The sequence below is a fragment of the Physeter macrocephalus genome, chromosome 11 (assembly GCF_002837175.3).
Source record: "Physeter macrocephalus isolate SW-GA chromosome 11, ASM283717v5, whole genome shotgun sequence".
Taxonomy (NCBI): domain Eukaryota; kingdom Metazoa; phylum Chordata; class Mammalia; order Artiodactyla; family Physeteridae; genus Physeter; species Physeter macrocephalus.
Window position 1 is genome coordinate 86,695,424 of NC_041224.1, and position 14,948 is coordinate 86,710,371.

Genomic DNA, 14,948 nt, shown 5'->3' on the forward strand with positions numbered 1-14,948 from the left:
TTTGCTTTGCAGATTTTCTCTGCGTGATGCCTGGCCTGACTCCTGTAGAAGTGAGGCTGATTATTTCAGCTGGGCTCCCCGTGGCAAGGCCTCCCCAATGAACACAAGTCTTTGTTAGTGATCACCTAGGTCCCAGATAATCTGTTCAGCTCCTGCAGCATGTATCATCATAATTTTCAAAATTCATTAGCCTTGATTGTTTGGAAATCTATTTCCCATTAATGTCTCTTTCTCTAAGATCATCGTTTCAGGCAGAGAAAGAGGAAGGCAGAGAGAGATGGAGGGATGATGGGCAGGTTGAGTAGAGAGGAGAAGGAAGGAGGGAGAGAGCTAGGAACATATGTCAAGCCTGGTGACTTATTTGGGTCTTAGAATTAAGCCACCCCAGAAATAAGTTCTAAATCTGGATTTGGTGATTACTGGGACAATACACTGCCTTTTTGCTTAAGATAGATTAAGTTTTTTGTCACCTGTAGCCAAAAGAATCTTGATCTAACAGTTGAAAATTCAACTCTCAAGTTCATCTTTATTTCTAGGAATAAAATGTTGATTTCTAGAAATGAACCTAAGAAGAAAGACTCAGAGAGATCCCAGAGGCCCAGACAGAAATCAACTTGCCCAGCTAGGATGGAATCACAATATACCTTCTCTCACCCCCTGAGTGCCCTTTTCTTCTTTCCTGCTCTGCGTGCTGGTACCCACATGCCAGGGTCTCACCAGCCACCAAGCATCACAGGGACACAGTTTACACACATGTGGCTCTGAGATCAGCACCTGAACTGAAAACTTTCCTTGTATGACTGCACCTGCCCAAAACCAGTGCGTTTGGCTGCAGGTTGCATCAGACATCTAGTTTCCATTAGGGTTAGCCAAAAATGCCAGCACGGGAGGAGGTGGCAGAAATCAGAGGAACTAGCTAATGCTCAAGAGAGGTTGGGACCAGCCCAGCAGACCCAGGCAAAAGAGATAGCGGAACTTATGTTACTTCCACCAGCATCTCCAGACAGGAGGTCTTGTCACAATCCTTCCAGACATATGGATTTCTCATAAGTCATCTGTCCCCAAAGAATTGTGGAAGCAAATGGACTTGACCAACTTTGAAGATAAGATCCAGAACAAGGAGTATAGAATTCCATCAAAAATGCTAGGGGCACCTTTTAGCGGCATTATGGCACAACCAGATTGTTCCCTTCTTTTCTCTGTCATCTTCCCTCTGGCTCCCCAGAGCCCTTTCACGTGAAGCCCTGGGCCCCACCCCATTCCAGGGAACTCTCAGCATGCTCTTCTGGGGGTTTGCTCTGATCTGAGACATCTATTTTCAGATCATCAGAGAGCAATGCCAAGAGAACTGGAGTTCAAAGATTAATTACCATTGAACGGGCAGAGCTCCTATCTCTGGAAATCTCCAGGTGAGAACCCAAAGGACTGACGCTGGGAACACACAACCAATTTCCCTGAACTTAAGGACATGAGATGCCACATAATTAAGAGGCATCTCCCACAGGACAATGTATTAGGCTCCCTCCCAAAAGGCCAGTCTTCACTCTCTTACGTGGCAAGACTTGGAATAGCAACAAAAAGGTGAAAAATCATATCCCACAATTTCAAGGCTGTTCAGCTATGTTGGTTTTTGACTCCGTCAAAGTCCTAGTGTGTTTTAGAATACTCTCTAGCTCATAGACAACTTCACCACAGCTTGATTCACCCTACAACCTCCGTCCGTGATGGCTGAAAAACACTAACATGCAGAGAGGGGGTGAAAAAAGCTCAACTTGAGTTCTCCTTTTGTGCCTTGGGTGTGCAAAGAGACGGGTATGTGTTTTCAGGTTAATTAGAAAAACTGGGTTCCTTGGGGTGAGGAGCTACACCGTTGGGTTCCCAGCATGCTGGTGTAAAGGGTGTGCCTAGGGTCTCCAAGCAAGTTCCCATACTGGGACTCACTTATGACCATGTACCCTCACAGACTTGGGTCAAAGACCCCAGCATTGTCTTTCTAGCTGCAACAAAGTCCTTTCTAGAATTAAGACATTTAATGTGTGACTGGCAGGGTGGTCAGTATGTAATCAGTGAAAGAAGGAATATCCTTGTCAGCTTAAAAGATAAGCAGACATTTCTAATCTTTACCCCTGTTCCAAATTGGTACACCACAGAACACATGGATGCAGAAGACAGAAGTCAACTGATGTTGAAATGGGTTCATATTTTAGAAGAAAATGTAGTTTGCTTTCTTGCTTCTTTTTGCCAGGGAGGGGACTCCAAGACAAGTCAGGGAAGAGTATCCTATGGAGGAAGATGAATGACGATTTTCTCCTTAGCTCGTGAGTTTCAAAGTGATGGAGGGAAACTAGATAACAGGCTATAAGCAGAAAAGAACCAGGATTTGATGGGGCAGCCATTATCCAAGCTGGAAGACCACAGTAAGGGACATTCAAGTGCCTGGAGTATATTCTTAAGTGATTCTGACATTGTGATGGTAAAGAAAATCCTGAGTAAATGACAGAGTAATAACTTCTCTCTATCCATACGACATATTGTGAAACTAAGAGACATTGCCTTGACGTGGATTGAGACCTCTGGATAAATATGTTACAGAAGTCCAAGGAAATAACTGCATCGCAGGTGGAAAGATCCTCCTTTAGCGTAAAAGGAAAACGGGAGAGGGTTATTGGAGATCCCAAAATAATCCTTCACTTTGCTGCAGCAGCTCTCTCTGGTGCACATAAACGGTGGTTTGCTTACCACATCACTTTACCAAGAGCCCATCTTATGCATAAAATAAGATTCTACTTAATTTTTTTTTCTGAGAAGTATGTAAATGTACATTACAAATAGACACAAGGTCACAGAGTGATATCAATGTTAAGTATAACCATAAGAAGATGTGGTCCAGAGACTTCCTGCTTCTTGTTAATAGCAGTCCCAAGACTGGATGAAGTCAGCCTGTGGGTTCCATTCACAAAGGCAGTCAGGAAACTTAGGATTCTCTTCAAACTCAACTCTTCACTCAACCCCCTGTTGAAAAACCTTTGCCTGGTCTCAGACGTCTGCATGCATTCTCCCCAACCCTATTATCTATACAGAGACCCATGCACCGCCCTCCTTCCAGCGTGCACGAAACCCAGGAACCCAGGACACACTGAAGTCAAGCTCCACCTCTGCCTAGGATGGATGCCTCAACAGGAAGACGAGCTCTCATGCCCCCCAGATGGTCCATGCCTCTCCGCATTCCCAAGGACAACAACATAAGGAGAAGCCGCAGGAGTCGCTGTACGGCCATGCACAGGCAGCAAAAACGTGTACAATCACCCCAACACATCTGCTCCTGGTCCAGCCACGCGCATCAGCCAATCCGCAGGGCCTTGTGGTAATCCAGCGAGTCCTACTTCTCTTTTCTTTTCTTTCTTTCTTTCTTTTTTTTTTTTTTTTGCGGTACGCGGGCCTCTCACTGTTGTGGCCTCTCCCATTGCGGAGCACAGGCTCCGGACGCGCAGGCTCAGCGGCCATGGCTCACGGGCCATGCCGCTCCGCGGCATGTGGGATCTTCCCGGACAGGGACATGAACCCGTGTCCCTGCATCGGCAGGCGGACTCTCAACCACTGCGCCACCAGGGAAGCCCCCCTACTTCTCTTTTCTTTCTACTACTTCCTGCCAACAGGTATCTATGGATGGATGCTGAGACTCACTGATCAAAGCAGGGTTTCAGATTTACTTTCACCTGGGTTTAGATCCTGGCTGCACAATTTTCTAGTTCCATGTTTAAATGTCGGTGTTCTAATCCATAAAGTAAGACTTTGATAAATTCTTCGCGAGAGCAGTGTAAATTAAATAAACATACTCAGAGCCCCTAGCAAAGAGCCTGACAGGTGTAGGTGCACAATAAATGTGAGTTGTCATCCCTTACTACCCCCAAGGACACCAGATGGAAGAAGAAAAGCCTCGAACTATCCTGAATGGCCAGGGAAAGTCAAAGATTGAGGGATTTTCTACAAAGATGCTCCCCAAGTGGATAAAGCCACAGCCTCATTCACTTTCTGACACCCTCTCAGTGATGTTAGTTGGAGATGAAACCTATCAAACAGACAAGGTATGCTTCCAATGCCATGGCCACCCCTGATTCTGCCTCAATTTTTTTTGGTCATTCTGAAGTTTTTGAGGTTTCTTTTGCTTTGGATTCAGAATTTCCAGATTTGACTTGTTTCAGAAAAATTTAAGCCAAGTCATTAAAGCCTTCCTTGGCTAAATTAAATAAACTAAAATACACTACAGTCTTCAGGAGACTCAATTGCTTTGACCTCCCTGTCTAAAACTGCAAACGCATGCGTGCGCGTGCGTGCACGCGCGCACACACACACACACACACACACACACCACAACCACCCCACCACCACCACCACCATTACCATCACCAAGCATTTCTTTTTCTCTCCTCTGCTTTATTTTTCTTCTAAGGACCTATTATTCTCTAACATGAAATATATTTTACTTTATCTTTATTTTCTATCTTCCTTATTAAGGTCAGAGATTTTTGTCTGTTTTATTCACAGTTGTATCCTTAGCACCTAGAACAGTTCACAGTATATGAAGAGAGTGACTGTGTGTCCCAATTTCTCAGGGAAGGTCCCAGTTTATGCCTGTGGTATCTATTTAATTATTAGTAGCTTCTCTTTTCATTCTCTGAGACATCCAAGTTTAGCCAGTCAAATATACATAGTTGATTAATAATAAATATTTGTTGAACTTAATTCATAAATTTGACCATTTGATACTTTAATTAAGCCCATCAACTCCTGAAACCAAGAGTTTTACCTTGATGTGAATGAAATGCATATGATGTTTTAAAAGCATGAGAGTGATTAACCTCTTATAATGGTCCTGCTTTCAAAATTCTCACAAGACTGGCAAACATGTTCTGATAAACTCAAGCTCTACACAGCTGTTAGCATTGAAAAACCCTAAATGTTAATGCCTTTATTGGTAACAGTGCCAAGAAGAGATACCTATAAAAGTGGGATCCTGAGAGAACTTGGGAAGCTATGCTTAAATTACCTCCCTAACCAAATCACGAGAGAAATGAATGGAATTGTAAAAGCAACCCCGTTCACGTACCCAGAAGACTGACATCAGGATAATGTCATGTAATAGAAACCAGAGGCTTCTCTCCTAAAAATGAACTACAACACACCCAGTTAGTGTCTGGAAACAGCATCTGGCCTGTGGGAAAGCATCTCGAGATGGCAAGAAGATCTCGTATTTCCTAGTCTGTGTGGGATTTTTAAGGTTGGGTAGGTAAATTTTGTGGTTCTATTTTCCCAAGTGGACCATTCCCCAAACAGAAGGAAACAGCCTCTAGGCAAAAAGTGGAAGGAAGCTATCCACTTCTGTCTGATGATCAAGGCAAGACAGATGGAACTTTGACTAACGCTGCAGTATGTCCATCTCCACTCCAGAAACTGCCGTAGAAATTACAATGGGGAGAGGGAAAACCTTCCCCTCAACACTCAGGGATATGATTCAGTCATGGAGCTCTGTAATAACTATCCTGAACATCAAATTTCTTAGACTAAGCTTCACCTGAAGTCAACAGGGAGACCTCCAGTTTTTCAGACCCTGAAGTCTATGTGGTACTCTTAGTTCCTTAAAGGGAGTCTCTTAGGGAGTGTAGGCATCCAATGTGTATTCAAAACTCAAGGCACCCTTCCTGAAATGCAAGAAAGCAGCCAAACCACAGTCCATGCAGAGCCTCCAGCCTCTACCACACGCGCAGGCCCGGACAGGATCCCTGGCAGCCATATGAACTCCGGCGGCTCTCCCAGATGTGCACCTCATTTTAGCAGAACATGGCCCCGGCCCCTCCACCCCCACCCCCACCATGCTTCTTGCCCATGAGACATCCGAAGCACATCAAAGCCTTTGGCAGGAAACTTCCATGAATGTTAAACGATGTCCCCATGATGGGAGGCAGGGGAAGAGAGGTGGGGAGCAGCCCCAGCCCATGGAAGTTCCTCTCCAAAGTCTGCAAGCTGTCAGTTTGTGTGTGGACTACCCAGCCCCCTGACCCCAGAAACGAAATCCAGACTCACTGTGGAAGCTGCCGATGCTTCTAGCCTCTGCCGCTGCCATGACACGCTGAGCAGGCCCTTCTGGCATAGCCCTTCCTGACAGTGAATGGGGGAGAGAGGGGGGCAGGGGAAGAGAGAAGAAAGGGATGAAGGCACAGGAAGGAAGCATGGATGGACGAAAGCAAGGAGGAGAAGGGAGGTGGGTATATCCTTAACTGAATGGCATGTCTCTCTTGGCCACAGCTTCCAAACATGTCTCCCATGTTACTAGAGAGAAAGGCTGACTGCATCAACTCACCCCAACTGCCCTTCACTCAGGAGTCCATGGCTAGGCAGACACACCATCACACCACTCCTAGTACACGACAACCAGCTTCTTCCTTTGTGAGCCACCAAGATCCAACTGGTTTCCCTCCAAGGGTTCTACTCCTGACCAGATAAGCCTTCCAGCCAACTGACCCTCTGAAAGGAGATAGATTTTACCTAGAATTTTCATCCCTTTAGGTCAAGAAATAGCACCTTCTCCAAAGCTTCTGAGGACATATTTGTCTTCAGCAGAAAAATCACTGAATTTATCACTACTTTTGGGAGTTTCTCTCCCAGATGCCCTTCCCTGCCTTTCCAATTTGGAAAGGAGGTGAGCTAACAGGATGTCATCTGTATAGGGCCTCAGCCCTCCTCCTCCTTGCTGTCAACAGAATCACCATTTATTTTCCCTGTTACCACTTAGGAAAAACCGTTTTCCCTCAAAAAGCCTCTTGAGAAGTCAGAGGAGGGGGTGTGTGTCAGGCTGCCTTAGAGAAGGAACTTACGTTACCTTAGCAATAGCATTTCTCAAGCACCTCCCAAATCAAGAGCTGTGGACAGAAGACAAGAGACACAGTCCCTGCTCTCAGTCAAACCAGAGGCAGAGAAGCACAGGAATGAATCAAAAAAGAAGCACATTCATGAAGCAATACATCTGTGTGTGTAAACCAATAGGGCGATGCCAAGGAGACCATCCCATGAGGACAATGAAATGGACATCATTGGGTTTTTTGTTTTTTGGTTTTTTTTTGCGGTACGCGGGCCTCTCACTGCTGTGGCCTCTCCCGTTGCGGAGCACAGGCTCCGGATGCGCAGGCTCAGTGGCCATGGCTCACGGGCCCAGCCGCTCCGCGGCCTGTGGGATCCTCCCGGACCGGGGCACGAACCCGTGTCCCCTGCATCAGCAGGCGGACTCTCAACCACTGCGCCACCAGGGAAGCCCCATCACTGGGTTTTGATGGCAGTGAGGAACAGACAGAGAGAAAAAACAAAGGGGGAGATGAGAAAAAGAGCACATGGGAAGTTGGGAAGAGAAGATGTTATGGGCTGAATTCTGTCCTCCCACCAAATTCTTATGTATTAATCCCCAGTACCCCAGAATGTGACTAGATGTATAGAAAGGGTCTTTAAAGAGGTAGTTAAGGTTAAAAGAGGTCATCAGGGTGGGCCCTAATCCAATATGACTTGGGTGCCTAGAAGACTAGGACATTTGGACCCAGACATGTACAGAGGGAAGATGATGTGATGACACAGGGAGAAGACGGCCGTCTACAAGTCAGGGAGAGAGGCCTCAGAAGAAACCAATCCTGCCAACATCTTGATCTCAGACTTTTGTGGTACTTTGTTACGGCAGCCCTAGCAAACTGATGCAGAAGTCCTTATGAAACAATGGGAATGAGCAAGTGCCATTGTGGAATGAGGGACAGGCTGGCTAGGTGTCAGGGGGCTTCTTGTGGGAGAGGACAGGAAGGAGACTGGCAGAGTGCAGGGTGAGAAATGTATATTTTTGAGAAATTATATTTCCCCTAGCCTTTAAACAAGCAGGCAGAATGATGAAAAGTTTGAGAAGTATGGGATGGAGGGCTCTGAGACTGAAGGTGCACGCACTGATCCAAGTGTTGGTCTGATCAGGGTGTGAATTAGGATCGTTCCTGCCAACATTCAAAGAACAAGTGATGTTGAGGTGCTATGAAGAAAGTTATAACAGGATTTGGTGAAGAATTAGGTACAAATGGGGAAGAGACAAGTTCAAAAATGACTCCCATTCTGGGAACCTCCCAAAAGAGTTTTTGTTCATGCCACCAGACGGCTGAGGAGCGCCTATTTGAGATGTAGGAGGTCACCATGGTGAGTAGTATCTCCAACGAGACAAGTTTCAATCACCAATGAACTGTCCAGGGGAGACTTACAGGTTAAGCAATCAAAGAGAGAAGAGGTAGAAGCTAAAAATGTAAATTCAAACAGCTTCTGCACAAAAGCAAGAAAGGGTTATAACCATGTGAGTGTGTGAGCTTTCCAAAGTAGATGTCTAAAATGGTGGCACTAGAACTTCCAATGGGAAGGAGAGAAACTGGAAGAAGAGGTAAAGAATGGCTATAAAGGGGAGTAGATCATAGAGCATCATTAAGGCATTGAACACGGATGTTAAGCAGGGGGGGAGCGGAGGGGCGGGAGAAGGAATGGGGCAGTTATTGATAATGTCATTCAACAGTTAGTTCAAAAAAGGATTAGACTCTTTAGAGGAAAGGAATCTGAATTTGGCCATGGTGAAATAATTAGTGAACCCCAAAATGCAGAGTCAAGGAAGGGGTAAGATCAGAAGCTTAAAAATTAAGACAGAAGATGAACACAACCTATTATAGTAGTTGAGGAGACAAATGAAAGTTGGAGGTGGCAGAAAGGTCAAATGAAGAGTTTTCTTTAAAGTAAAAGAGATCATAGAAGACAGAAAGAAAGACTTCAAGATAGAGTGAGACAAACAGTCACAGCAAGAGGTGGGCTAGAAACAGGGCAGGTGACAGATGGTGAGGTGTGAGGGAAGTGAGAAAGAATGCAGATATGAGAATCTGTTGATATGGAGAGGGTGAATCTGGCCTAATATTTCATAGCATTACAAAAATACATATTTGACACAGTTCCTGGCATAAGCATGATAGTTCCTTAAATTACTCTGCCACTTCCAACTTTAAACTCTACCTAACTTTATGGAGACAGTACTATACTGTTAAAGCACTTAAAATGTCTATTCACAAATGGCCTCACATTCTTTAAAAAACCTTACTTAGGAATCAGAATATGGAAACCAGCTCTGCCTTGCCCAACTTTTTTGTGCAATCTGAGGAATACCAACCAATCTCTCTGAGCCTCGGTTTACTGGTTGGTAAGTAGGAATAATACAATAGCCTGGTTGACCTCAAAGTCCTTTGATGATGGCCAAAGAGAAGCATTGGACCTGTGAGATGGGAGACCAACGTTCTTATTTTAACTCTACCGCCAAATAGATGCATGAGCTTGAGAAACACCTGCTCTTTATCTGGAGCTCAGTGTCTCCATCTGTCAAATAAGTGGGTTCAACAAGATGACCTCCAAGTTGATTTCTAGCCAGGATTTCATGAGTTTGCCAGTGTAGATCACTTACCCAAATTTCATGGCATTTATCAAGGGCTCTCACTACTGGCTTAGGAACAAAAAGAGGTTAATGGATGTAGGAGGACAGTCCAATTGGGTGGAGTCATAACCATGGAATGGCTACATTCAAAGGACGCTGATAATTGGATCCAACATGTGCTTGAGAGCAGGACTCTAGCAGTAAACCCAAGTCTTGAGCTATTCAAGTTTCCAAAAAATTAAAAATACGTTTAAAGTCATCACTGGTATATTGATAAAAGTTGCAGGTGACATAAAACTGGAAGGGAGAGTTCTTTCTAGGCCACAGAAAACTTTGGCAAAGCGGAACAAGGAGCCAAATCTACCAAGAACTAGGCACTTTTGCTGTACATAACTTCTAAAACAACAGCAACCGCTAAATGCTAAAGTGTGTGAAAAAGGCTAGTAGAAGATAATTTAGGATATTGGGATACTAGTCCCATCGATGTGAACTTGGGCAAATAAACCTAAGTTAGCTCCAGTAATGCAAGCCCACCTGGCAAACCCCTCCCCCTGTACCTGATCCTTTAAGACTGGTACAGTCAGACGTAGAGAATGGACTTGAGGACATAGGGAGGGGGAAGGGTAAGCTGGGATGAAGTGAGAGTGGCATGGACATATATACACTACCAAATGTAAAATAGATAGCTAGTGGGAAGCAGCTGCATAGCACAGGGAGATCAGCTCGGTGCTTTATGACCACCTAGAGGGGTGGGATAGGGAGTGTGGGAGGGAGGGAGATGCAAGAGGGAAGAGATATGGGAACATATGTATATGTATAGCTGATTCACTTTGTTATACAGCAGAAACTAACACACCATTGTAAAGCAATTATACTACAATAAAGATGTCAAAAAAAAAAATAAATGCAGCTTTCTTTTTGTTGGCCAAAAAAATAAAGATTGGTGCAGTCAATAAACTCACACCTATGCCTTATTACAGTCCCTCCAGTTGTGAGAAGCTAAGGTTAGAGCATGACTAAAAGGGTCCAGTAGAGTCTCTGAATTGAGGACATTAATTGGGATGGGATAGTCTAGGACTGGAACAATATGACCCAGGTACCAGCATCCCTGTTCCTATGGTCATGGTAGACATACCCGCTGATCCCACATGCTTTTTCACTGACTCTAGATGCAGCCACCTAGCTCTTCTTGTCACTCTACTCCAAGCAATCACTACCGGTCATCAGAACACGTACCTGAGATCTACTTGCCATCCCTGGGGCATATAATACTTGGTAACAAGGCAATTAGACTTAAAAGCAACAGAAGGAGTCATTTTTAGGTATAAAGGAAATCCAGTGACATGGAAAGCATGAGGCACTCTGACAATAAAGTGACCCCTCCCAAGTGTTTGGAAATGAAGAAAATACAATTGGTCTCTTTAAGATCAGCATAAAATGGATGAAAACGTGAGTTTACATCCAAGGTTGTCTTAAAAAGCCTGAGTGCCTTCCAGGCCATCATGGCTCAGTTGTACACTGACTGATGCAGATAATAAAAGAATATGATCATAGAGACCTGCAAAAGGATGGGCATGGAATTTGATGGTGGCAATGTTCATCCCCTCCTGGCTTCAGTCAGGGGAGAGAGGAGGATTTAAGCAGAAGACTAGGAAGCCAAGAAGTCCTTGCTATCAGATCAATAATGATATATCAGAATTTCTTAGCTAGATGACACTGACCATTTGATTCATCTGACTCCCTTGCTCTGATTTCTTCCTCATGTAACCTCAATGCGGTCAGGCTCCCCACACAGGCTGGCCTACTGGGAGTGAATGCTTTGATCACACAGCCTTTCAATAATCTGGTCCCCTGTGCACATTAATAAATTGTCCTCCTGGTGCTAACTGCAGTCTCATGGGTGTTTTCATTATTGTGAGACATTCTCTCAGGCCTTTTCACTGATAAGCAGATGTTTGGGCCTTTGGTAGGGAATCAGATCCTGCTGGCTTTTTCTTAGGTGACGCCACTGCATCTTCCAGATATACCTACCCAGAATCCCCACATACTGACTATTGGTACCTGGCAAGTGGGGACCATTATAGGACCATTAAGGAATAATGGCCGTTATTACTTACCCATCACAAACACTTGGCATAGGGTAATACATTTTTAAATTAAGCACTTTTATTAAGCGCCTTTTATGTGAAACATCACTATGATAAAAATGGAGTGGGTTCCTTTGCCTTTAAGGGAATTTATGCTGTAGAGGGCTACAGGACATGCATATATTCAGATGACTCAAGGACATGACTAACTAAATAAATACAAAGATCAGGAAGTTGGGGATTGACCCATTGAGTAAGAAAATGATCGACTTCAAGAACAAACTGGGCCACAACTCAAAGGTCCATCCTGGCTACAGAGGCTGGAGAGCATGACTCAGTGGAGGAGAGGTTGTCATGGTGACTGGCAGAGTGGAAGAGATGGCCTACTGACAACCACTGCCACTCAAGTTTAGGATGATGATGAACTTTTTTCCAGAGTGCACATGATCATTTACTAAGCAGACTATACTGCTGGTGATGGTGGTAATGGTGGTGGTGGCAGTGGTGATAAAATCAGCAGCACCCACGCCAGCAGTTCACAAAGCTCTTGAATATCCGTTATCTCATGTTATGCACAGGAATGAGCAGTGGCCATCGAGTTGCATATAATAAGAGAGAAAAAGGAGGGAGGACTGGGCTTTAACCAGCCTTGTCTCTATCCCCAAGGCTCTAGGGCACATGACCCTAACATCTTCCTCTAGGGTAACAAGGGGCATCACACACTTAGGAGGCCTGGAGAATGAGCTCTAGTTCTGAAGGCCTTTGTCTACCACAGAATTCATGGTTATGGTTATCAAAAGTTAGCTTCTTCTTGGAGCTACCAGGTCCGAAATGGGAAAGCTCTTCCTCTGACCAACTAGAAGTGCTTGCTTTTTCCTCCTGGGCTTCCAACAGACCAACTCCAGTGGTCTACATCATTCCCGGAAGAGTGAGTGGCTTTGTTTTTATCTCCCTGAGTTCTCTTAAGTAGGCTCTTCTCCCCTTCAATGTTAGGATCTAGCACCAAAGACCATAATAGGAAATATCTTGGCTTGTAAGTAACTTTAAATTATTTAACATTTCTTATACAGATGGTCCCCAGCTTATGATAGTTCAACTTCAGCATAGTGTGAAAGTGATACACATTAGGTAGAAATAGTACATCGAATTTTGAATTTTGATCTTTTCCTGGGCTAGTGATAATGCAGCAGGATACTCTGTCGTGATGTTGGGCGCAGCAATGAGCCTCAGCTTCCGGTCAGCCATGAGATCACAACCCACACACTTACTACAACTATTCTATACCAATACGACCCTTCTATTTTTCACTTTCAGTACAGTAGTCAATAAATTACAGGAGACATGCAATACTTTATTATAAAATACGCTTTGTGTTAGATGATTTTGTCCAAGTGTAGGCTAATGTAAGTGTTCTGAGCACGTTTAAGGTAGGTGAGGCTAAGCCATGATGTTCAGTAGCTTAGGTGTATTAAATGCCTCTTTGACTTAGGATATTTTCAACTTACAATGGGTTTATCAGGAAGTAACCCCATCGTAAGTCGAGGAAGATCTGTATATAATTTCTACCTTATTCATTTACATAGAATAATAACTACCATCTACTGAGTGCCTAATAGGTACCAGGCAATTTGCATACATTATCTTATTTAACCCACACAAAAGAAGAAATTGTTCTCATTTTTTTTTTTTTTTCAGATGAGGATCTAAGGCTTAGAGAATTTAAGAAAATTTCCTAAGGTCACATAGCTCATAAGCAGAAGCTCAGGATTCAAAGGAATATCTATCTGCTGGACTCCAGAATTAGTGGGTACTTTGCCCATTTTCTCTTGGGTTCTCCCCATCCCCACCTCAGCTTTGTCCCGTGGGACTGGCTAAACTTAAAAAATAAACAACCGGGAGTAAAAACTCTATTTAAAATTCTGAATATCAAATGCTATGTTGACCCAGGCCTCCTCCTCCTCCTCCTGTTTAGACTCAGATCACAAAGTCCTGGGCTTTGAAAATTAGGAGAGAAATACGATCCCCTACTAGGAGGAAGTCAAGGGAACATACTGTTCTCTTTACATGCAAATATCTTAATTACAGCTGGTAGAGAAGATATTTGTATGGAAATTTATGTATCTTTATATGTTATACATTCAGTTTGCCATTAAAAAAAAAAGCCCTTTATACTTGAGGACCCCAAACCGGGTCTGTTATAATACTCGCCACTGTCAAGCTGTAAAGAGGCTGCTATCCCCACCGTCCACAGGAGCAGAGAAGGATAAAGTGAATCAACACCCTGCTGCCTTCTCCTCTCCTTTCTTGAGGTTGGGTTCCAGTATAAACATGCCCCAAGTTCTTGAAACTTTCTGATGAGGATTCTCCCTGCCCTTATATTTCCGCAATATCTGTCCCCATGGAGATCAGGCTGACTCTGATAGCATCTATTCCATGCCTGCACCACTGTCACTGACAAAAGGAAACAACTAGATTTCAATATTACAGGGAAGTGAAACCAAATTTAGGAGACCCCCTGGAAACTGCTCTCAGAAAGAGGATATTATTTTTTTGGCATGTCAAGGGAGGGAGATATTTATATCCCACTGATTCCCCTCCAGAAAATAAAAAACAACCAATTACGTATTTTGGTCTCGATGAGCATCTTCTTCACGTTTTCCTGAGTGTTATAATGCCTGTTTAATAATATAAACTGTGTTTATCTCCTCTAAGGATATAGGACACTATAGACTTATTTTGCAGCAGGTAAAATTCTGGCTAGACATAACTGAGAACTTCCCACTTCTAACGGGTGTTATGAATTAGAAAGAAAAATATAGATAAATCTCTCACTAATGATAGCTTCCCTTTGCCACAGCTGTAAGGAATAAGGGGGAGTCAGCGGAATCCCAGGAGATGCACCAGAATAGAGCAAGCAAACCATCTGTCGAGAATGATTTTGAAGCTGTTCTGCCTGGGGCCACAGGGGTGAAATAGATGACATTTAAGGCTCCTTCCAGCTTCATGTTTCTTTAAAATTGAATGATTTGGCATTTGTTCATCTGCTTTTAACACTCTAGGGATGCAGAATGGACTAGGTGGCCTAAAAGATGCATTTGTAAAAAATCCATCCCGACCCTCCATTTCACTGTTATTCTTTTTCAATGTTACAATACAAAACGGATAGGGGCTTTGAGTTCCCAGGCCCTAGCCTTGAGTTCACCTTTCCCAGCCTTACTAATTCCGATGGCTTCTCTTCCACACTCCACTGCTAACCCCACAGCAAACAGCCTTATTGTCTCTTCCCTGGACCATTGCCATGGCTTTAGTGGCCTCGGGTCCCAGCCGTCTCTCCTACATGCCACTGCCTGATGACTGGTCCTCACAGAGCCTCATTTACACTAAAA

General features: G+C 44.0%; 1 protein-coding gene across 2 annotated transcripts in view; it reads right to left on the reverse strand.

The window, feature by feature from the left end:
• The window catches only part of NTRK3 (neurotrophic receptor tyrosine kinase 3), a 296,832-nt gene that overhangs the window by 21,031 nt on the left and 260,853 nt on the right, over positions 1–14,948 (reverse strand). The window contains exon 15 of one of the 2 annotated variants that reach the window (XM_055088207.1): positions 6,082–6,156. The exons of the other annotated variant lie outside the window; for it this stretch is intronic. Within the exon in view, the coding sequence (XP_054944182.1) occupies positions 6,082–6,156 (75 nt within the window). The remainder of the gene's footprint in view (positions 1–6,081; positions 6,157–14,948) is intronic. 2 annotated transcript variants of the gene reach the window in all.